We start from the raw sequence: 25,244 nt of genomic DNA on the forward strand, positions 1-25,244 counted from the left end.
TCCAGTCCTGACTTCCTTTGGTGATCAACAGCAGTGTGGAAATGTAAGCTGAATAAACCCTTTCCTTCCCAACTTGCTTCTTGGTCATGATGTTTGTGCAGGAATAGAAACCCTGACTAAGACAAAGGGTGACAATTGTGTGTGTTACTTCACAGTCAGAGTGGCTGGGGGAGGGCAGGAGAGGGGTTGGCTCTGCTCTAGCCCCAGTGCAGAAGGCTGGGGTCACTTTTAACCCTATCTGAGGAGGAGGCAAACAGTGCTTTGATGGGAACTTCAGAGCCTCAAACCCAAGAGAGGACACCGATCTGCTCTATGGATGAGAAAAGGCCACGTCGGTCAGAACTCTTGGAGCACCAACACTTTCCCCAAATTACTGACTCACGAATGCTTTCTGACTCCAGTTCCTTTTCAGAGTCTGTGGTGTGTGTGTGTGTGTGTGTGTGTAGACCCAATACACTAAAACCAATTGTTTCTCATACACCTCCCACACATATTCTGAAGGTAACTTGAGATGATGTTTTAGCCGTGCACAGAACAAGGTTTCCTGATGAGCAATCTTCTTCCACATGTGGTGTTATGCCTGGTGCTCCAGAAGTTCTGGCTTTTGGAGCGTTTTGCAACTGAGAATTTTCAGATTTGGGATCTCAGTCTGTATCTGCAGAACTATTCATTTTCTTTTTAAAGCTATAGATCTTTTTTTTTTTTAACTATGTAAGGTCCATAATATCTATTTTAACTGTTCTCCACACATCAGCTCAGTGGTATCAAGTGCAGTCATGCTGCCGCATGGACGTCATCACTGCATTATTCTCTTTAAAGAAGACAAAGTTACATCACCCATGAGCTGGGGCTCTCAGCAATTGTGGACATTAACTAAAAGCATTCAAGCACCTTCACCCAATTAGTGGCTTTATACAATCCGTTATTTATTTCCTCAGCAGACTAACTTCTTCCTTGGCTCTCCTCTGTAGTGTGAATACATGCCTGGGACCTTTTAAACTGTGTATTATTTACCTGATAGGACTCAATGGTTTCTCTGGAGCCATTTCGTTTTATTGTGGAAATTAGTACTGGGTTGGGGGGAACGTTAAAGCAGAGTTCTAGACTCTCTAGCCTGTGCACCAGCCTCTTGTTAATGTAGTGTTAATGCAGCTGACTGGGCTAATAGCCACCCGAGGGCCGTGAGGGACAATTATGTGGCTTCCCTCTAGAAGGGCAGGTGGAGGGTCTCCCTTTGTGAGTACTGATGGATAGATATCACAGGACCCTGTTACAGACCAGAGAAACTGTACATGGCCCTGCACAGTGGTTTTCAAATAATGAGGATTATCTTGCTCTGATGTAAGAAAACCAGGCTAGCTCTTTTTTGACCACTGGGAAGAGTTTCGGTAAATGACCCAGAGGAGCCTTCCAGATAGCTGAAGTGAGAGGGGGGTAGAGACACGAGCTGTGGCCAGGCACCCCTCAGAGGCATGAGCAGACCTCATCTAGGACCCTGGCTTCGGTGTTTTAGGAGCGAAAAGGCTAGACCAGCATTTGAAATGTAAATAGTAAATAGGTAAATAAATAAAGATTAGTAGAAGAAGACATCTTCCTTTGGAAGACAAAGCAGTTGAAGAAATTGCTGTTGTGTGGCTCAGACCCCGTGGAGCTGCTCCCAGTCTCTCCCTCACCACAGGGCAGAGCCACTCTCTGATACTCTGCAGCCTGGCCCCGTTCATACAGATGGTCCTTGTGCTCCACTCCTGGTCATGGGCACTGATGAAGTTTTCCTTCATGCCACAGCTAACATGCCCATCGGGTCCCCTTTTCTGACTGCTCCACATACCCTGCCGAGGTCACCGATTCCCCCACGGCTTGATGGGGGCTTTCCTTGCTGAAGTGGCTGAAAGCATTAGCCCTGGGGTCGGAGAGATTGTCCTAGGGCTCTGAGATGTGGAGGGAAGTTGCCGGAGTCTATTAATAGAAAGCCAGGCACACGCAGTAGGATTTTTAGGGAAAGCAGTTTTAGGACAGGAAGGGAAGTGGGATCCTATTGACAGCAGTCTCTCTTTATGGCCCTAATGTTGAATCCTTTCTTCCTTGCTGAGATGGCTGTGGCGAGGATTAAGTGAATAGTAGCAGAGGAGCCCACAGGATGCTGACACACAACTGTTCCAAGAGGAACACTGCATGCTGATGCAAGGACTATCCCCTCTTTACCACATGCCGGGCTCCTTGGGAGTGGGAGTCACCGACAGTGGATCTTGGTATGTCCATCCTTGGATGGTGCCTTACCCAGTGTCCAGGTTCAGAACTGTAAATGTTCACCGGATACACTAGTAGACAAGAAGGGGACATTTTACAACTCACTGCAATGAGAGTAGGGGCGGGGCTGCACTCATCACCTGACCTCACTTGGTGCCAGAAACCATCTGATGAGACTACAGGATTTTCTCTTTGTCCCCGGGTTCTTAACTTACTCTACTCTAACTTAAATGCATTGAGCAGTCTACTGAGAGTGTCTTGCTTACCCTTGGACTGATTTTGCTATTATTAGTTGTTCAGTCTCTCTCTTGTTTTATCCATGTAATAGCTGATCATGTCGTTTGTCTCTCAAGCAGGCTGGTACCTGTCTGAACCCCCAATGGTGAGTCCCTCTGCATCAACTTCTCCTTTTAAAGGCACTCTCTTGCTGACATGGAGCTAGAGTCAGAAAATCATTTTCTACTTTGAGTCCAGAGTTGCCTCTGTAACCTCAAACCACTGGTTTGGTTCTTCATTCATTCATTCATTCATTCATTCATTCATGATGCATTCATTCATACATGTATTCATTCATTCATGCATGCACTCATGCATTCATTAATCCATTCATTCAATCATTCGTGCATTCATTCACTCATTCATGCATTTGTTCATTCACGCATGTATTCATTTATTCATACATGTATTCATTCATTCAGTGCATTCACTCATTCGTGCATTCATTCACTCATTTATTCATTAATTTATCCATCCAATAATTTCTTCCCTAACTGCCAGGCAACCTCCCAGGGATAAAAAAGATTAGGCAGCAAGATTGAGCATGCAAAAGGTGGCCAAGCCTAAGGTGGAGGTCTCTGACCATTTCTAAGCTGATATCGACTGAGAGGATGGCCGAGCGTACAGTTGGACCTGCGTTAGATCACAGCTAGGCCACTTGCTTCCATGGGGCCCCTGGTTGAGTCACAACATGTGCCTGTGGTTTGGTTTGCTCACCTTTTTTGTTTGTTTGCTTGTTTGTTTAAGGTTCCATTTTTACCTCTCAGGACTGTTCTAAAGATTAAAAAATGATACCGTTTCTAAAGAGTAACACTACCCTTTGGAGATGGGCTAGAGAACACGGGCTGTAGGCACAGTCAGTAGCGACCTGCTGCTTTAACACTGTGAGCACTGTGAGTTTAGAACCTCCTTAAAAGTGCCCCATCTCTTCTTTTTGCTGCTTAGAGAAAGGATCACTTGAGGCGGCCAGCTAGCTCAGCAGGGGAAGGCGCTTGCCATTAAGACTGATGACCAGAGTTTGTTCTCTGGGTCTCTAAGAGGCAAGGAGAGGACCCTTCTCAAATTGAGGAGCTTCTTCAAATTGCCCTCTGACCTCCCCAGACACCCAGTGGCACACGTGTTGTCCATAATAAGTGAATAAATGTAAAATGTTTTTTAGAAGGGATCAGTTAGCAGTGCCCCGCAGCTGCAGACCTCCCTCACACCAGACTGAGCAGAACAGAGCCTAAGGGTAGGTACTTGTGAGTTGGTGGCTGTCACCAGCATACTACATGCCTTTGGTTCTGCTGAAGCTGGCCCCTTGGACTGGAGGGGGCAGCAAAAAGGAGTTGGAGTAGAAGCCCCTGCTGAGCCAGCCAGCACACCCCCCAGCCCCAATACGTGTTTGATCTTGTTTCTGGACACAGACCATTTCACACTCGGCTCTGTAGATAGAGGTGAAGCTCCCTTAATTGTATGCTATTTGTCATCGACTTCATTTCCGTCTATTCTTCCCCATGGAAAATAGGACTCCATGCATGAGATTTATCCGAGAAAGGGGAAAACAGAGAGCCAAGTTCAGAAGGCTTCTCTCCATACCCCTGCCTCCTGCTGGCAGAGACCCCGAGAAGCAGCACTTCTCATAGGGTGCACTTCATCCTGCACTGCGCCCCACTGAGCGCATGGCGTTCGGCACATCTCCGTGGAATAAATGAATAAATCCGAGGCAGTTGTTTGGATTTCAATATAAATGGATCTTGGACCCGAGAATCTGCCAGATGGGCAGACAGGTTATAGTCTGGTGATGTGTCTCCAAAGCTATAAAAATGTAGCCATGGCTGGGAGTTGCACACTGACATTTCAGAAAATGATTATATGCACAATTTAAGCACTCGGCCGTTCCTGCCCTCCAAGTGCCGTTGCTTCAACGGCTGTGCTGATACTGGCTTTCTTGAGCCTTCCTTTTTTCTTTTTTTTTTTTTTTTTTTTTTTTTTTTTTTTTTTTTTTTTTTTTTTTTTTTTGAGTCAAGTGAATTTTTTCCTCAGCCCCTCATATTTCTAACAGAGCGTGATTTATTCATACCAAATTATGCTCCATTTTTATAAAGCCTGAGTTGCTGCAAATGATGCCTGAGGTTCCACAGAAAATATTAATTCCTGATCTGGTGCTATAAAGCATGCCTGCTCTCCGTGCAGAGGCTCTGTCGCCCCAAGACAGATGGAAGCAGTCTCGGGGTATGATTAACTTCTTCGTCCTGGCAATCTCCTCCCGCTCCTCTGGCCGCAGACTTCCGGATTGACCTCCAGCTCCTCTGCAAATGAGCAGTCGCTCAGATTGATAAATCACACGCATCCCTCTTCTGATCAGGGCTGTCTGCTATTTACTACTTACAGAGAGAAGTTAATCACAGCCAGGGCTCCTCACAGGCTGCACACACATCCTGCCTCTCTCAGAGCCCTTGCATAGTCTCCACATTTCTGATAACGAGGCAGCTTCTGCAGTGCAGAGTCTCCCATCTTTGTAAAGGAACCAGGCATCCATTTCTTCCCCTCCCTCCCCATGTCCGTTATGTGCAAACGTCCATATGAAGAAAAAGCACTTAGATTATAAAGATAGAGCCCTGTGCAAAGTAATCTCTATTAATTGGCTTATTTATCTCCTCAAAAAAACTGTCACCTCTTCCTGCTCTGGTTGCTTGTTGTTTTCATCCTATGGGGACACCAGTGGGGCTTGAACTTCTCAAAAATACAAAAAAAAAAAAAAAAATCAAATAAATCAAATAAAAACCCCACAAACCCACAGTCAGGTGTAGAGAAGAACCAAACTCGTACTGCCCCATCTTCCCCCAACAGGTCGGTCCTGTCCTCTCAGGGTGGGTCTGGGTGAGCTGGCTGGAGTCCAGCTCCTCATTCTGCCTGGCGTACTCTTCTATGTAGACTGCACTATAAACAAAGCCCACTGCTCTGGTCAGTATATGAGGTGAGTTTTGAAGTTAGGCAACGAATGCATCGCAGCTTTGATTTTCCAGGACTGTTTACTGATCATGAGAGTCCCCAAACTTCAGAGCCCACGCCCTGGGGGTTAAGCTCCAGTGTGCCAGTGTACTGTGGATAGAGACAGGCCAGGACTGTATGTATCTGAGAAAGTTAGTCAAGGACTAGTGAGTGGCTCAGTGGGCAGAGGGCTTGTCACTAAAGCCCAGCTCTGAGTTTGATCTCTGAGATCTAAGTGGGGAAGGCCGACTCTTGCAAGTTGTCCTCTGATCTTGAGACATAAGCATGCAAACATGCACCTGCATACACACACACACACACACACACACACACACACACACACACAGAGTGTAAGACATCTTTTAAATAAGCTACAAGAAAGGGTTTCCCCAGTGAAGAAATGATGTTTGGAGAGACAGATGCCTCTCTGCCCAACTCCAGAATCCCAAACGTGTTTTCTAACACGTCAGGTCTGAACGTGCTTGGTCTTTCGGATAAAAAGGGGAGTGCCATGTAACTGTTATGAAACTTTATAGACAGAAATGAGAACAGGCTAGAAGACGGAGTTGAGGGAGCCAGAGGAATGCTGTAATTTGATGTCTGATAGATTGTGATGATTTACGCTGTCAGCCTGACGGGATTTAGAATTATGTAGAAGAGCCTTGAGGGACAGCCGAATTTAGGTTAACAGAGATGGGAAAACCTGCCCTAACTGTGTGCGGTGTGCAGCACGGTTCCACAGGCTGGGGGCGCACAGAGCAAAGAGAAAGGGGGGGGGCGTGAAGGACGGCTTACTGCTACCTGATTCCCCACTGAGGACATCATGTGACTGGCTGTCCCAAGTTCCTGTCACGATGACTTTCTTCACTGAATGCCAAGGGACTGTGAGCCCACGTCAACCCTTCTTTTCTTAAGCTGCAGATATTTCGTCACTGCTACAGTGACTAGTGGATCATCCATGCTCTGAGCAGCTGCCTCAGGTAGCCCATGTTTGGGATGATCAGTTTCATTGCAAATCTGTAGTTATTCTGACAGACAGAATATTAAGCAAATCATACAAAGATATGGACTCAAGGCACAATGATATTTTTCTAAAGATATTGGTTTATTCAAAATATTAAATAACAGGATAGAAAAAAGACACCTGCCATGTGAGCCATTACTATCCTCTAATTAAAAACAAAACGAAAACAAAAACAAAACTAGAAAATAATGAATTAGTGAATCCAAAAAATCCAGTAGGTGCTTTTAAGTCCTGATTTTGAAGAAGAGCTTTTATAATTAATTTGAGTTTATTTTGAAAACAGGATCTCACCATGTAGTCCTGGCTGGCCTAGAACTCACTATGAGAGCTGGGTATGGTGTTTGCCTTTAATCCCAGCATTTGAGAGGCAGAGGCAGAGGCAGAGTCAGGTGGATCACTGTGAGTTCAAGGCCAGCATGCTCTACACAGCAAGATCCAAGTCAGTCAGGCTACATAGTGAACCATCTCTAAATGGCTCCAGATGCTGTCACCTATGCCCCGATAATGAAAATAGAATGTGTCCAGAGAGGGAGGAAGTGAGTGGCCCAATTCTCAGTGAGCTAAACAAGCCAACCATAAGATCTCAAGTTTGCCCAAGGCACACATACCTTAGAGGTGTGTCCAGCCTAGGGCCACGAGTTGCATGTGCTTAAAAATGGCTACCAACTGCAACCCAACACCAAACCCAGAAGTCACTTAAGAAATGTCTTCATTGTAACTCAGTTATTTGGTTCTTGAACACTGATTTTGTCATAATGGTGTGTCACAGTCTCAAAAGGCTCGTCACGCCTGCCTGAGGGCCTGTATCACTCAGTGGCTAGGCTCTGAATTACCAAATACAGACAGAGAGAAATAAGGAGACGGCAGCTCCCCACCAAGGCATCGCCAGAGCAGTGCAGTAGTGTGAGCTGTCACCTGGAAGTCAGCCGAGTTCCTCTAAGTTTGAATAAAAGCCTTTGGATTGAAGAGGGGAGTGGCCCTTTATACCGGGGAAGAAAGCAGTGGTGACACTGGGGCCCTGGCTTCTGAGCACTGCACCGGCCTGACAGGTTCCAGTGAGAATATTTCAAAGAGGTCAAAGGGCTCCTCATTAAGATCCACCCGCACGGGCTTCGCAGGGCTAAGTCACAGAGCCAGGCCTTTGATTGGGTCCCTCCTGGTTTCTGAGGCAGCCTATCTGATCTTAGATGGTATGCCCATTCTCCCAACATACGGCGGTTTGATTTATTCTGCCATGATGCGTTTACGTACATGGTTTTAGCAAGCATGTGTTTTATAGGTCAGGAACTTCATCTAAAGGGTGTAAATGGGTGGTTTGTGGTCTATCAACAGGGTTGTAGAAACACTGCATTAATATGATACCACAAGCTTCTCATGACCCTCCAGAAAGGACAAACTGTATGAGTAGTAAAGGCCATTCTGTGAGCCTGGATTTCCCTTGCTTTTCAAAGCATTTGACCGAAAGACTCTTACGTTCAAAGAGAAGACAAAAAGAAGATAGAAATACATGTAGGAAGAGCTTGATTGGGTCACAGTGTGAGTCTGGACCCTTGGTCTCTCTGACCAAAAGGCCCAGAAGCACTGCACACTTCAGAGACTGTCACTGGCGAAAGGCTCTTAGTTGAAATAAGCTTACTCAGGCTCAGGCCCCCACAGACCCATGGGCTCTACGTAATTCACCTGAGTGAGGAGCTGCACCCGGGAGGAGTGTGGACCGATCTGGTTCAGTCCACAATCGCTCATTCTGAAAGGAAGGAAGGGAGGGCAAAGGCTGGCTAGACAATCCTGATGTGTGTGCCAGTCACCTCAGGGGCGTTTCTGACTGAGTCTGACACTGTGGAGGTATAGAGGTAGGTAGGGAGCTCCTCCGACTGCTGACAGAGCACATGTGTGCCTGTGTGCCCGCTCTCGCCCACTCTCGCCCTTGCCCTCTTTCTCCCCGCCTCTCCTCTCTCTCTTTCTCTGTCTCTTCTCTCTCTTTCTCTCTCTCTGTCTCTGTCTCTCTCTCTCACACACGCACACACACGCACACACACTCACACACACGCACACATGCGCACGTCTTGGTCTGTTCTAGAAAGTGCTTCTATAGTCTCCCATTTGGGAGTCTGCAACCTTTCAGAAAAAAAGCAGGGTGTGAGTTCTAGCTTCTGCTTTTTCTTCAGGTTTATGAGTCCTTCCTTCAGTCATACAGGGGCAGGACACACAATGGCGGGCATAAGAAGGCCGGTGGGTGAGGAACGCGCAAAGGTACAGGGAGTAGGGGAGGAGAGCATGGGTGGCGGGCTTGTATGCGTGCAGCTCAAGAGAAAATCTTTTTGGGACAGAGTCCTCTGGGTGAACCAACATGGAAAGAGTGGAGAAAACACCGCAAAGTAAAGAAATACTCATTGCTGAGAAATGAGCTTGGCTCTCAGCCAATTCCAAAGTTCAGAATTTACCACACCACTCAGGCCTTCCCCGCTAAGATTCTTGTCTCTCGTTTCACGGCACAACAAGGGATTCTTCATACTTTATGTGAAATACAACAAGCCGAGTTTTGCGGTAATAAACCCCATGCACGCATGACAAATCCAAGCACGCGGAATGTTTAACATCCCAGTTCGCAGATTCTTTAGGGACAAAATCCGATTATGAATTATATGCCACAATAAATAGGGCTCAATGTTTCATAAAGCAATTTATAGTTCATAAAAATGACAAAATGTACCTGTCAGCTAGAGCGCGGAGAGCTGTTCTCTGGGCCGCCTGCTGGAAGAAAAGGGAGAGATGTTTATTTAATATTCTGACTTTTAAATTATGCGCTCAATCAACACTTAGAAAAAAAAACTATCTCACACACATGCACATTTTTGTCAAGCAGCCAAATTTTAAACTGTTAGCAACACAGTAGAGAGAGCCCTGCTATGTCATGAAAGGAAGGTTCTTGGTAAGGGGTGCTGCAGTAATGCCCGTTTGCCAGTAGGGGGCGACTGTGGGGGAAGTGCTATGTACTTCTCCCTGGCAGTGTGGGGCAGGTCCCAGGAAACATGGCCAAGACCTGAGCCATTTTTTCTACCACCTAAAATAAATTTTCCATTGTTTTATCTTTATTTCCTGTAAGGAAAAAAAAAAACCCCTTATTCTTCTAACTTCTTGTGTAGATTGGTGTTGGTACGTGTTTATGTTGTGTGTCTGCGGCTGTGCACATGTGAGTGTGGCTGGTCACACCTGTAGATGTGTGTGCAGAGGTTAAAGAGGGCACTGGCTCTCTTCCTCCATGGATGCCTGTCATATTCCCTTGGGTCAAGGTCCTCACTGAACCCAAAGCTCTCCATTTTGGGGAGGCTGGCTAGCTATCAAATTCCCAGCATCCGATTGTTTCTGTCCCCACCCCAACGCTGATATCATAGGCACATGATTGGCTTTTGTATTTTTTTTTACATAAGTGTTAGAGGTTCGAATCCATGTCCCCAAGTTTGTATAGCATGTACTATGACCACAGAGCCATCTTGCTAGCCACTAAAGATGAAATTTAATTGCTTTTTATTGTTTTCTTTCAGATTTATTTATTTAGATCTATTTATTTATTTATTATTTGAAAACCTGATTGTTGACTGGACAATCACAAAACATTATGGGATTATTGATACTTTTAGACACAATAATGAAGTTGTGACAGTGGCTTTGTTTCTTTTAAGAGTCTTTTTGGAGACCCAGGGACGTGGCTTGTTTGGTAGCGAGCTTGCTGTGTGTGCAAGCCTAAGCAGTATTGTTTGGACCCCCAGCACTTCTGCGAAGACATGCACATATGCGTATCTTAAGCCCAGCACTGGAGGACAGAGGTCAGTGTGCTTCTGGAGTGTATTCCTCAGGTGGACTCCCCCAGCCGATGAGCTCCAGATTCAGGGACACCAAGGAAAAAATACTGCAAGACTGAAATGAAGCAAGTACACTGTCTAATGAACCAGCCACCAATGCTTAAGTCTTATCTTAAACATAGTTCCAACTGTTGGTGACACTTGGCACACTTCAAACTGACCCTTGAGTGGAATGGGTTGTCATCAAAACCTACATCTGACATCTCCGTGCTTAAACAGCCTGTGGTTAATAGGACTTATACTGTGCTCGCTCTTGACTCTCCCTTGGTTCTGTATGTCCTTACTCTGACTTCAGGACAGCTTCTAGCGAGTCTGCAGCCGCCTTAACCCCTTCTCAGCCACTCTGTATTTGGTACATGTGTAATCTGAGAGTTGATATTAGCAATTGAGACTGGAATAAAGGGACTTGAGATTGGTAATGGTTACCTAGCAGGCAAAAATTAGCAAATTGTAGTTAATGAAACAGCTGTATTTTGAAATTTCTGACACTGCAGAAAGATAACAAAAAATAGCATGGAAGGTGGCTGAGGGAGACACATCACATGTAGGAGCACCGAACACGTGTGTACACCCCCATGTTGAATCAGGAGGGGCGGGACTAAAGATCCAGTCTGAACTTAAAGTCAATCGACTCTTCTCCAGTCTCCAAGGATTCCCCTTGCTGACTTCTCTGCCTGCTCATCCACAGTGAGTGTTGATGCTGAGGTTGCTGGTTGTAAAGAGATTCAGAGAACACAGGAAGACAATGTAAAGCAGGGAGTGGCTGCAGCCACGGAGCTGCCTGTGAACGGCTGCACTCCACACATTAGCAGATCCTGCTAATGGATCCTGTCGGCCAGCTCTACCATGTGGGATCAAGGGCAGCTTCCCTTTAGCAAAGCCAAAGGATGCTGGAGTTAGAGATCAGGCACTCTCCATCCATCCATCAATGTCTTTCTGTCAGTCTTCACTCTTCCAGTCCGTCTGTGAGGAGCGTCACCACACAGTCACCACAGTGGGACTGGGTACAAAAGCCCACCCTACTGGTTATTTCAAATGCTTGATTTCTGACTGTTTTTCACTGCAGCTACTCTTTATTATGAATAAATACTCCTCAGAGAACAACCATTCATTAAGAAAGCTAATGAGAATGTACTAAACATTTAAAATCACTCCTTCAGGAAAAAAAATTAGCTTTGGTGTTAAAGTAAAATGCTATGTCCTATATCTAGGCAAGAGCTGACTATGAAGAGATTCTGTTGCCTATTCTCCTAATTTAAAAAAAAACAAACTGAATTTTAAGGCAGGAAAATAATGAAAGAAATAAATATCAGGATTGAAGAGTCAAGAAAAAAATTACTTAGATGATTCGAGATTGAGACCCAAAAGACTAGCTGTGAACTAGATGGATTGCCCAATTCCATCCCTCTAAGATCTGTACCACAGTGACCGCATTTTCCTCTCCTAATCTCTCATCAGCTTCTCCTCTGATTTGGCAGCAACACAGTCACTTGAGAGGGTTAAGAGAGAGCTTCGCTCATCTTTCCTGAGTGCATTATTCATTCATGAATGACACTGAAGCTCAAGTCTGTAAGACAAAACAAGTTTTCTGCCAGAAATAGTCATTTTCCAGGCTCCTCTCAAGAGATGACATCTTTTCTACTTCTTTATTTTAACAAGGTTGGTGCTTGGAAACATAATCAACAGATATTCCGGCTCCAACAGGTGCTAAATGAATTACAAGTCACAATCTGTTATTGAAAGGCAATCAAAGAGGAAATTAAATGCCCTTTTGTAAGTGGGTCTAGCACAGGGCAAGTCCATAGACACTGGGTAGGGTTGTAAGGCAAAAGGAAGGAAGGGGCTGGAGGTCCTCGGAAGCTCAGAGATGTATAGTTTCTTGATGGAAATAGAATTTATGCCTGGATAGATATGCGATCTACTCTGAACTACCTACTATGTGCAGGCACTGGGTTTGGTGTAGGTGACAGGAGAAGCAGATGAAGTTCATCATTATACCCCTCTGAGTCTGGAGGTGAGGCAGACAGGAAAGGCCCACAGGCACACAACAGTTAGCATCACAACGGCTGTGGCTGAGGGGACAGCATGCCATGAAGTGGAGCAGTGAAATGACCAATGGTTACAGAAAGCTCAGCCAGTGTGAGATGACAAGGCCTAAAGAGAAACATATGAGACCAGAGGGATGGGGAGAGAGAAGGAGAGCCAGGAGACCAGAGAAGCAAGAGTGGTGGAGGAAGAAGGGCTAGATGCAGAGGAAAACAACAGGCTTAGCTCTTGACTCACTGTGGCACAGCTCGGCAGGGCACTGGGACCATGGCAGAGCCAGATGAGGCCAATGTCAAGGTCTAAAGAGGTCAAGTGCAGGCTTGTGGAGGTACAGGACAACTGGAAGTCATTAAAGACTTTGCACGGACAGAAGCTAAACAAAGTGTGCATGTACGTTCTGTGTAACTTCCTGTGAATCTATAAGAAAGTAACGGGGATTGGTGATAGAGAGTCTATTTTCAAATGTCACTCTAGCTTCAATGAGAAATATTCAACAATGGAGAGAGCACTGTTCCTTCTGCACTTCAACTTGAGGGAACTGTCTCTGGTAGGACACAGCAGGTCTGGACACGGAAGGTGTCAGCACCAGATTCATGCCTGGGCACCTGGTGTGGATGGAGACGACTGGCGGAGATGTGGGACTGGGGGTGTAGGAGTAGCAGTCAAGGTGGAGTAGGCCTTGTGCCATTAGGTTCAAGTTGCCTATGGATGTTTAGTAGAGATGATGGATAACATCTGGAAATATTAGCTGAAGTAGTTAAAAAAAAAAAAAACAAACCAAACAAAGACATCAATAAAAAGGTGGTGGGAGAGCTCAGTTGGTGTGAGCATGAGGACCTATGTTTGAGCCCCAGAGCCCATGTTACACAGGAAGGAGGTGGGGAACGAGGAGGAGGAGGAGGAGGAGGAGGAGGAGGAAAAGGAGGAAAAGGAGGAGAAATAAGAACGGGAGGGGAGGAAGGATACTGGCACACATTTTTAACCCCAGCCTGGGAAGCAGGGGACAGGCAGATCCCTAGGGCTGACTATTTAGCCATCCTATCTTAATCTGCAAATTTCAAATACAATGAAAAACTTTTTTTGTTTTTTGTTTTTTTAAATAAAGGTGGATTTCACACATATGTACACACACACACACACACACACACACACACACACACACACATGAAAACAAATGCATGCATACCCTCTCCTCTCCACAAAATACCCACAGTAGTCATAAAATGGATAAGTGGAGCTTAAGGTTCTGGGCCAAGACTTTGCTGTTGCTCTAAAGGAGGCTCTTTTTTTGTTTCCCTTGGAAAGCATGAGCACTGTGCATGTCTAGGTTCAAGCCTTCGGCTCAGCTGGCTGCCTCTGCACCCTGTTCTGCACTGGGGTCTGGCAGAGCCATTGAGGACAATAGCACATTACCTCTGCGTGAGAACACTTTGGGGGGGGCACTAGCCAGATGGCAGTGGGAGAAAGGGGGAGAGAAAACCCTCCTTGGCTGGGTATCCTGGGCTGCCTGGTTGTTCTAATAAAGACAGCTCTGTGTGGGCACTGCTTGCTCTTTATAAAACCCACATTGAATAGGCTCCTAAGGACAGGCAGGATTTCAGAGGTGACAGAACTCATCAGTAAAGAAAGCCCACGGCTGAACAGGGGCATCAGAGGACAAACCACCAACCTTCCTAAAGACAGAGGCGAGCCGACATTTGTAGGGTTTGCTGGCTTGTCCCAAGCACTTGCCCCCGGTTTGGATTCCACCTAAGCTCTGAGGTCTAGCTCCCCGCTGAATTGCTTCTCTAAATCCCAGCTTTCCTTGGGGCCCTCCTCCCTAAACTCTGGGTCTGGTTAGGTTCCATGCATCATCGGGGAGCACGCCATTGGGCAGGGTAGCGGTTAAACTCCAGCTTCCCGTGCTCCCTTTAAGACAACACAAGGCAGAGGTCTTAGAGGACGTCAACAGGGGGCTTCTGGGCACAACTAAGTCTTCTGATGGTTAAGGGAGGCACACTGACTTTTGTTAAGCATCTCCAGGGCATTTTACTCCCTGAAGACACGCTCTGAACTACCCATGGCTCTTCTGGGGTCTGGAGCTATTTCCCTTACAGACTTAGGGCCTGCTGTTCAACTAAGAGAGCATGTGATCTTACCCTGAGCTCATCCACTACTCTGGTGCATTGTGACAGGACTGGGTAAGGAAGGACAAGCCTGGCTGTGTTAGGTGTGAGTGGCACCAAAGGCCACTGTAGTCATTTGGGATTAACCTAACAGATACATGCTGCTCCGGATAATGGAGAGTCAAATCCACCTGCCCTCAGGATTGAGAGGAGGCTTTTGTGACAGTGGCAGACACAGGACAAAGCCCTGGCAAGACAATTGTGCCTTCAGAGGGAGAGAGCTTGCATGTGCAACCACATGTCAGCCTGTGAGTTCACATCTTCAGGAGAGCAACCATGTAAGAGTTTGATACCTAAAGCTGACTGAGCTTCAAGGACAGAGAGTCTGGGGGGTAACGCCTTTACAGTTCTGGTTCTTGACACTGAGAGATTAAATCTGGAATATGGATGCTGACACCAAGACACAGATCTAAATCAAATGCTGATTACCTTCTAGAAAGTTCTCTGGACTCTAGGCCTTACCAGAGTAGATAAGTCCATTCTTTAGAATCCAGAGATATACATCACTGGGGGGGGGGGGGATGGAACAAAGTCAGTTGCCGATAATGAGTTGGAAGTTCTATATTATAGTGCTTGGGCTATGTATGGGATCGCTGGGTTTGCTGTGTTCAGGCTTTGCATAACGCTGATGTTGGTAGAAAATAAAAAAAGCTGATATAACTGTGTAAGCTATGGACTAGCTGGTTATTTAGGCTTGAGTTGGGGTCAGATCAAGTGTCCCCGTCCCCAGGGTGAATTATGTGTGCAGTAACTATGCTTGATGTTCCAAGTACTTTGCCAGATGCAATTGTTGGCTAAATTGATCTGCCATAGCTGTGACCTCCTTATCTGGGCTTTGGTCACTCAGTGCTCCTGAAACTTGTTCCACATGGCAATTTAAATGCAGTCACAACTTGAGCAAGGTCCAAATGGTAATATCTTATTAATAACTAATTTAAATACATATCCAAAGTTTTCATTGACACATCACACACACACACACACACACACACACACACACACACACACACATGTTGCGCATGCAGTCACAGTGGTGTGATCTATCAACATGTGTATAACGTTAATGGTCAGATCTTCTCGATCTCAAACATTTATCATTTCCTTTCACTAGGGATATTCAAAATCTTTACTAGCTAATTTGAAATATGTGAGTAACTGCTGTCACTCATAGTCAGCCCCCTTTACTGTATTGGGAAACATCTGAAGTCACTGGGCTTGTCCAAATGTACCTTAATCCCATGCACCGCCATCTTTCCACCCTTCCCCCACGGTCTCCCTACCTACAGGACTCTGGTACAATTACTCCCTGAGGTTCTCTTTGCTCTAGCGGCTAGGTACTAGCGTGAGTCATTTCTCACTCTGTGACTTTCCAAATGCCTCTGGAGCTATTACAAAGGTCCCCTTCGCTACCTTTGTAGGATACTTTGGTGGAATTCCCTTAAGGTCCCACTGGTCTTGGTGGGTGGTCAGTAACTGTGAACACACAGTCTACACATGTTACTTTGTTTTTATATGAAGACCACACAAGGAAAGCGAAATAAATATCTCGGTAGCTTTGTTTTAACTGAAATCTGTGACTGAAGACCCCATATCTGAGTCTGGCTTTACATCTCATCCAAATGTTTCTCCTAAAAAATTACCCAATGTTTGAAGGTAAAAATAGCTTCGTGCTGGGCAGGCAGACTATCCCACTTGTACTTCCTAAACCGATTACACAAGAGGAAGCAGAAACAATCCCAAGCTTGTTATTAGTATCTGGATGCTCACTGGCTATATGAACACAGCTCCACAACCATGGTGTGCAAAGGCACACACTCTTTTTAGAACTGCCTTGGACCTTTAAAAGGAAAGCCTAACTTGAAGAAAGATAAACCCAGAGACAGTGCTGACCCAACCTTCCCAGGGGAAATCTGGCTCACCAGGACCTCCTGTGATTCAGTTGTGGCAATGATTGTACAAAACACCAAATATGAGTCTTTTCTATCAAATACTATAAAATGTGAGTTTAGGACCAGGAATTAAAATCTTTTTTATCTTCCTCACCTGGTAAGACTTTTATGCAAACGTTTTAACCATTTCCACTCAGTGAGAAATTTGTTTACACAAAGGTCTAATGCTCTATTTTAGACATTTGATAGCCTCGAGCAGTGACCCTTTTCTGCATGGGGCAGGGGTCTCTCTCCCCTTCCTCCTTCATATCTTATAAGCCAATTCTAATTGAATAAGACTGGAAGGTCATACCTAGCCAATGAGGAAAAGACACAGTCAGCGCCCGAGACACATTTTCTTTCTCAGGGTGTGTGTATGCCCTTCCAAGCAGATCCTCTTGCTAAGAGTGAAGTTTGTTATTTCCAGACACTTCAGTTGGAATGCTGGCATCTTTCTTTGCTATCCCAAACATATTTCTAACAATTTGGGGGCTCTGTCTGGGAACCTACCTCACCTGAGGGCATGCCTTGAAACCATTTTAACAACGGTCTGATCTGTTTCTTAGAAATGGTTTTATTCCATTCAGTATAACTGCATAGCTGTTCTGGATAGAAGTGGAAAGTGCCAAGGGCCCTTGAATGGTTTACCTCTATGTTTCTCCAGGCTGAGTCTCCTGAGAAGAGCCATGTTTACGAGGTAACCAGTTGCACACACACGGGGAAAAATTAGGATCACAAAAAGTAAGAACAAAACTTTGCAAAAGCTTATCTGGACATCATCCTCACAGGGAGAGACGTGATAGCACATATGGACCGAAGACACTCTAAACACTGACACTTCCCGACAAACTTATGAAGAAAACAAACAAAACCCCCAAACTCCACATCATCAGAGTCACAGGACAGAGGGCCACCCCTCCCAGTTAAAGGAATGTGCTCTGGAGGGGGAAATCCACTTTACTTGCCAACTGACAGTCCTGCCAAAAGCTAGGTCAGAGAAGACTGGTCCATTGCTCTGTCTCCCTGAACTCCCGAAATGGAGGGTCCAGGAGGGTGCTACTGACATGTTATTAACAAAACCTTACCTTAGTTAAAAAAAAAAAAAAAAAGTAGATCCTTGTGTGAACTATACAATTTTAGCAAAGACCATGGTTTCCTGTCTGTGTTAGTCATTTTTTCTTATATTCATCGAACCATCTTTTAATTTTTATACAATTTATATAAGTCTCCCACTTTTCAGATTTCTGTTTGCCGACACAAATTCTTCAGCTTGGGCTGATACAAACCTCACCTGAGCCCCAAAGCCTCTAAAACATCAGGGAACAGCACACGGGGCTTCACACATTTGTGGACAGTGACATTTAAATCACCCATGTCAGTTTTGGAAATTATGGCTGATTAGAATGGAGAGAGAAGAATTTGACTCCCCACCCATCCCCCCACACGTGGCTTTTGTAAATGTTTATATGAGATGAGAATAAAATTTTGTTTGTAAGGTGGAATTAGGGCTGATAACCAAGGCCACCCTCCTGCTGAGCTGATTTTGATAGACAGTTTAGATGTGTGCTCACTCCTAGACAGGCTCAACAAAGCTCTGAGAGGCAGGTGTCTCCAATTGTAGTTACTGTGTTTCCATTCAGAAGGGAAACCAACTATCAAATTGAGCACTCAGGTATATGATTACAAGACTAGAAACAAAAACCAAATGCAAGCCACTATTCTTTAATCCCCTGTGTTCCTACTGTGTTCAAAATATGTAATATATAGTTTTTTTTCTTTTTGCATAATCCTTTGGAAATGAGGTACTTTCTGGCATTGAAAATTTACTTAAAGTTTTTGTGGTTAAATTATCATAACAAATATTACTAATGTGTAATTCATCTTAAGCAATACGCCAGCAGCTTGCATGGATCTGTGGAACTTAGTAGGTATTTAAGTCTATTCTGAGAATGATTTATGCGAAAATTGCATAGCTCTTGTTTGGATACAAATAACATCTCTTATACAGTTCATTTCTCATAGATTGAGAAACTTGATGTTGGAGCTGCGCCCCCCCCCCCAAAACCTGGTTCTGATTGCTGCTTCAACTCCTGTTTATATAATTCTACACAGTTTTGGCAGGAGTCGAGAGCACATACCAGGGTGTTGGCTTTTATGAATCTCCCGAGATGCGAATGTCACGCTGACTGGATGAACTCTGGCCACAGATCCCAGACATGCACAATAACTCTATTTATTCCGACTTGGCTGCCTGGATGCAGATTGACTCTGTGTGTAATAAATTTTCACAGCCCCAAGAACCTCCACATCAACCAAGCCGAGGCCAAGAAGACAAACATGCCTAGTGGAACTGGGCTGCGTTTCATCCAGTTACTCTGTCAGAGCTCACTGATGGGTGACATAAACTGTCAATGCCTTTAAGGTTTTCCCTTCTGGTGTTCTCAAAACCCAGCTCTCTGTTACAAAGTTGCCATATTAAACAAAACAAGGGTTTGGGGAGATGGGCAGAAAACTGCTTTTAATAGTTTACCCCACACTGCTATGAGTCCTCAGAGGCCTCTACGGGACAGAGCTGAGAACTGTGACTCGTTCTTTGCCACTTCATCAGAGACCACATGAAACGCAATGGTTCTTGTCTCATCGGGGGTTCAGCGGGGCCTCACCTGTAGTCTGGACATACTAGAGGCACGAGGCTTTAGATTCTCCCTGACAGACAAGATTATTACTCTCTGCATTATAAATAAGAAAATAATTGCCTCTTTAGCTTGCAGATTTATGTTAATGACACAGATATCTATTAAATTAATTGTACGCTCTCCAAATATTGATTGGGGATTAAAAGGTAACTTTCCTTCATTGTGTTGAGAAATCAATTAGGCCAATAGAGAAATTCCCCTCCACAGATTAAATCCAATGATCACTGCCTGTAAGTTAAAACAGTCAGTTTAAGTGGATAAACTACACCCATTTAAAGAGAAAAATGCACTTATATAATTAAAACGAAAAGACTGCCCAATCTGTGTGGATAATGTGATTACTCGGAGCTGCAGGCAGACATCGCCGTTCAGTGTGGATGGCTGCTCTCTCGATAGCTATCCCTGAGCTATGGATTTGTCATGGTGCTTGCAGCTGACACTGTCTCAGCTACAGCTTGCCAAAAGTCTCCATCATTTGTCCCTTTCCTCTCGCCTCAGCTGCGATGACTCTACCTAGAAATTTGCTCTGTCTCACTTCCTAAACCTTCCCAGACTCGAGAGGGAGAGACAGACAGCCATTTTGACTAAATGGTCAGACGTGCGTGTGTGTTCCTCCTCCCTCCAAATCCATCAGGCTGACGGTGCCTTCAGGTATTGTTCCATCTAGTTTCCTTCACGTTTTCCAGGGAACAACTAATCATCGGAATCTGTGATGTACACATCCAAACAAGAAATGTCATTCTCTGATCTGCTTGAACCTCACCGAGCGTAAGCAGTCTGACGGCAGCTTGCTTTCATTTCAAAGGTATCACAGCCCACTTATCAAGTAAGCATAAGTAAAATTCCGGTGCCTTTGCGAGGGGACAGTGAAGAGATCCGATCTCTCAGCTTCGGGGGCTCCAGCCTGAGATGACTTACAGAACTTACAGCTTAATAGTGCTGGGCAAGATGAGTGTGTAAGGAATGGTGTAGAGTTCTCAGCTAGGCAAGGCTATATGTGAATGTATGGTTGCTTTATGATATCGAGCCTTATATATATATTTTTTTTCCTGACATTCATTCAATGTTTGGGATTTAGTAATGGGAAACAAAGGCAGGACAAAGGTCATCTCAGCTTCTGGACACTAGTAGGAACCTGCGATTATTTATGCATCTGTTCAACAGACAGAACATCTACTGAGCCAGCCAGTCCCTGTCCTCAGGGATCTTGCAGCTTTGTTTAGAGGAGAAGTTACCGTCAAAAGTGAATACATACAGTGTAACTGAAATTAGGGTGAGGTCCAGGAGAAAGAGTACTATTACTGAGCAAAAGGACACGCCAGAGTCTCTCTGAGGATGCGAAAGGATGCTGTGCCTTCGGGATGCACAGGTGTCAGCCAGGCAAGACACAGAGCAGAAGCCTTGGAACGCCCTGAGGCAGCTGGGCATGGCTTGGAGGAGCTGAAGGGAGGACCACGAAGGCTGAAGTGCTAGAAAGTTCGGAAAGAAGGGGACACATGAACAAGGCCAGATTGCAGGTTAGTGGGGGCCATGCTGGGACCCATGCATTTCTCGCCAGGTGGCAAAGGAAATCCATTTCAGATTTTAGATTTAAAAAGTGATTTGGGAGTCAGAGAGCTAGCTGGGTTAAGAGCACTTGCTGTTCTTGGGTAAGACCAGTGTTTGGTTCCCAGCACACATACTGGGCAGCACACATGTGCCTGCTAACTCCAGTTCTAGGGGATATGATGCCCCTCCTGGCCTCGACAGGTACTGCATGCATAAAGTGCACATACAAACATCGAGATACACACATAAATGAAACTTTAAAAAAGAAGTAATGATTTGATCTGATGTACATTTTTAAAAGCTCACTGAGGACAAACTGTATTACAGCTGTCAGAGAACAAGGTGACAGTTTCCACAAGTTGGTTTAAACTACTCAGGATGGGAAGAGTTGATACACTAATATTTAATTTTGGAAGTTAAATTTGTAGAAGGCAGAGAAGGAGTGAGTGAGGAACGAGGAGTTATCAAGACTGGGTCCTGTGGGTGTAGGCTTGAACAGTGGGCATCTGGGCATGCTAGATCTGAAAAAGGGAACAACCACAAGACAAACATATTTGAGTAACAGGGGGCAGCAGAACCCAGAAGTTTGGTTTGGCATGGCTTGAATCTGGAATGTTTGTAAGACAATCAAATAGAAAACTTAAGTATGTCTGTGGCTCCAGAGAGTGCTTTGAGTTGAGACTGCATAGAAGTTGCCATTATAGAAAAACTGAAGATCACTGGGGGTGGGGAGGGGACATGAGGATGCCCCAAAAGACAAGAACTAGGAAGGAAAAGATAGGAAGGAATCCTTTCAGACTGCAATACCTGGTGGAGACTGAGCACTGGGCAAAACACTAGGAGAAGGAGCAGGAAGAGAGGGGGAGGGGAGGGGCACAGGTGAAATGGGGGAGGGGAAGGAACAGGTGAGAGAGGGAGGGGAAGGGCACAGGTGAGGGGGAGAGGTACAGGTGAGAGGGTGAAGGGCACAGGAGAGGGGGAGGGGAGGTACACAGGTGAGGGGCTAGGAAGGGCATAGGTGAGAGGGGGAGAGGTACAGGTAATAGGGAGGGGCACAGGTGAGGGAGGGGGAGGGGAGGGGAAGGCAGAACAAAGAACGAGTTCCAAAGCCACAGAGGAAATGGGACAAACTTTTGATAGGACTGGCAGCACCCTCTTGTAACAGGAGGGAAGGAGGTCGACCCAGGAGGAAGATGAGAGCAGATGCGGCAGGCAGATGAGGACACAGGTCAGCCGCAGGGCTCAGCATGGAGATGAGGACCTACAGGACACGACTCGGCTCTTTCCCAGCGTTAGGAGCACTGAGCCCCTGAGCAGCTGAGGGATGACAAATGTCAGAAGTTTGAGGTCTGTCTGGGCTACTGTGGGACACTCTTACCCACTCCCACAGAACCCCAGATGTTAGAGTTAGATTCTGGGCTGTCCATGTTTGTCAAGCTTGCGACGGAAGTAATTATAGGCTATTAAGAAGAAGCATAAGACAGCAGTAGCAGTGAACTGCCGTGTCTATACAACAGCCTCCATCAAAGGCTGTATGAAGTGATGAGCATGTGTGTGTGTGTGTGTGTGTGTGTGTGTGTGTACATGTGTGTGAGTGCATACGTATTCATGCATGTATGTTTGTATGTGTGTGTATGTGTGCACTTGTGTGTGCATATGTGCACACTTGTGCATGTGTGTGTGCACGTGTGTATGTATGTGTATATGTGTGCACTCATGAGTGTGCTTGTGTGCATGTGTGTATTCATGTATTTGTATGCTTGTGCATGAATGTGTGTGCATGTGTGTGTAGGCCAGAGATCCATGTTGGCTATCATCCTCCATCACCTGAGTATAGGAGCAACATGGCCTCATGATCCTACTGCCCAGCTCTCTGGATTGTATGCCTCCGAGTGTGAGCCCAAATAAACCTTCATTGAGCTGCTTCTGAAGGTGTTTGTCACAGTAGCAGGAAGAGCAAGGGATGTAGGGATTTCTAACTTCACAAGTGGAGCACTGAAGGACTCTATGGTTGGATAGTTGGGCTAGTGCTGCTGAGCGCCTCGTCAGCTGAGCAGGGACCTGGAGCCTGGAGTAAGGTTTCAGTGGTCATCCTTCCTCAATTCGGCTTCTAAGAGCACAATGGCCGTCTGGAGGGAAGCCGGAAACAAGGCGTGTTAAATGCACCAGAGTGGGAGGCGGACAGTGCGGCAACCTGAGGCTCTTACGGACATCTTTCTTCTTTTTTTTTTCAGGTGACCATACAGGCCAGCTGGACCAATATTCATAAAGACAGCTAGGTAGTTTCTCAGGGAAGAAAAAATTGCAAAGGTTTTTTTCAAAAGATTTTTGGGAAGGAGGAGAACTGTGGTTATACCTGGAAACAAATGTGCCATCGTCTCGTGGTGTCAGAGAAACAAAATGTGTTTCACATACATGTAGACTACATGTTTTCAGGAGGAGGTCTTATTGCTAGTCTTTTTCTAAAAGTAGGGGAATTCCTCCAAGGCTCAGGGAGCACCGGGGAAGACAGAGAGGAGGATTCCTCCAAGGCTCAGGGAGCACCGGGGAAGACAGGGAGGAAAGAATATCAAGCTGGAAGACAGGGAGTAGGAGGTCAAGCGCTACCTTCAGGGCGTAATCTACCCATCACAAAAACCACGATCCTGCAGCAGCTATAGTAGCCTAAGCTGGGAAGGCGCGAGCATGGGCCTGGCAACAACCAATCAGGGGTTAGGTAAGACTCAAGGGGCCCCATCTTTTTCCTGATGAACTGGTGGCAATGGATGGAATCTAGGGGAAGGGGACATCATCATTGTTTTCAGCTGAGTCAAAAAGTGAGCTCACCATGGTGCAAGGCAGAATAAACAGAATACAGTATATACATGCATAGAACTGTCCAAAAAATCTAATCTGTAAAAAGAGTGGGGGAGTCACAATTCTGTGACTATTCAAGAGTATACTTTGGACCCAAATAGGGCAACTTAATTTAATTAATGTTGACAATTTAACTTAAATTATCATATGCAAAACCCACTATCTGGAGTCTTGTTGATTAGTTAGGGAATTACTGTATAAAATTCTTTCATTCTGAGTTCTCCTTTTACAAAAAGAGTAAAACACACACTAGGGTCTGGTGGAAAAGCAAGAATAAACAGTCCGACATGTATATTCATAGTACAGTGTCGCCCGTGTAGACTGGAAAGCCGACAGTAAAGCAAATGATTTGTTTGCCTTCAGAGGATGTGATAGTTCAACGTTGATAACGAGTTTCTTAAATTGCGTTTTCACTGGAAGTACTTCCTGCAAATAGTTCTGGGAACTGTTTTAGCCCGTGAATCCTTTTTCTAATAGAAACCATACACAGATTGCATGCTTGAGAAGGCTTAACCCATTTGGTACCTAGCTGAGCCTCTCAGTGGCTTAAAACACACACAGAGAGGAAATCATTTTCTCCTTAGTCGCACAGATGACAAAACAAAATTAGAAATGAATTTCTACTGCGGCTGCTGAGGTGTCTGACTGCCAGCGTTAGACATCTAGAAACAAATTATCCCACTTCTAAAGTTCTCCAAGCTTGAGGCCCCTTATGCCCAGCTAACTGCCCTCTCCTGGGACGCCACTCTCTGTTTGCAACCCAGGTTCCCAGATTCATGGAGTCCTGGCTCATCCATGTGCCTTAGTTTGTCTCACAAAGAGGAACATGTCTTCCTTGCCTCCATCCCATGCTCCACTGACTTGGCCTCGAGTCTAGAAACATTATTTGTATTTGCATGTCTAGACAGCAAATCATGTGCACAGCACTTCACGATACCTTTGAATCAAGTTCACGATTTCAAAAATCCATTGACTGGCACATGCATTTAGCCCAACATATAAAGACAACATAAAAAAGAAAACTCTCTAAATTGTCTTCCTAACTTGTCCTGTTCATCCAAATCCAACAATGTAGCTGGTGGGGCAGATGAAGGAAGTGTAGGGAATCTGTCTCTAGTGTTCTTGAAATCTGCTTTAAAGTAAAAACGCTTCCCCGAGATGCAGAAGCGAACGTGACGAATGCTAAGCGGGTATTTTTTCACCTTAACTGACTGATCAGAAGACTATTTATAGCCCCCCTGACTGATGTCTCAAGCTGGTGAATCAACAGCCAGGGAGACTATTTGCAGCGCGTTTATCATTTCAGACAAACAGCCGAGACTGCGCCTGATTATTTTTTATTCATCATCTTCGAGCACCTCTGTGTTCATTCCTTCTCACTGTTAATAATGTCTGTATAAGGCTTCTCAATATTTAATGCTACGGCCTCCTTGCTGCATGCTAATGTGTGTAAGGTCACAAGCTTGATCTCGAGAAGGCCAGTTATCTTTGCCAAGAGGAGGAGGAGGAGGAGGAAGCAGGAGCAGAAGAAGAAGAAGAAGAAGAAGAAAAGGAAGGAAGGAAGAAAGGAACGAAGGAAGAAAAAAAGAGAGACTGACTTTCCTAGGGAAGTCTGATTCTATTAG

General features: G+C 45.3%; 1 protein-coding gene across 4 annotated transcripts in view; it reads right to left on the reverse strand.

Annotated features, from left to right (window-relative positions):
- Positions 1-25,244, reverse strand: part of Aff3 (AF4/FMR2 family member 3) — a 448,844-nt gene that overhangs the window by 68,573 nt on the left and 355,027 nt on the right. For 3 of the 4 annotated variants that reach the window (XM_021197941.2, XM_021197940.2, XM_029538746.1), the window contains one exon: positions 9,231-9,271. In XM_021197941.2, the coding sequence (XP_021053600.1) occupies positions 9,231-9,271 (41 nt within the window). The remainder of the gene's footprint in view (positions 1-9,230; positions 9,272-25,244) is intronic. The other variant, XM_029538747.1, reaches the window with a different exon arrangement.

The sequence above is a fragment of the Mus pahari genome, chromosome 5 (genome assembly GCF_900095145.1).
Source record: "Mus pahari chromosome 5, PAHARI_EIJ_v1.1, whole genome shotgun sequence".
Taxonomy (NCBI): domain Eukaryota; kingdom Metazoa; phylum Chordata; class Mammalia; order Rodentia; family Muridae; genus Mus; species Mus pahari.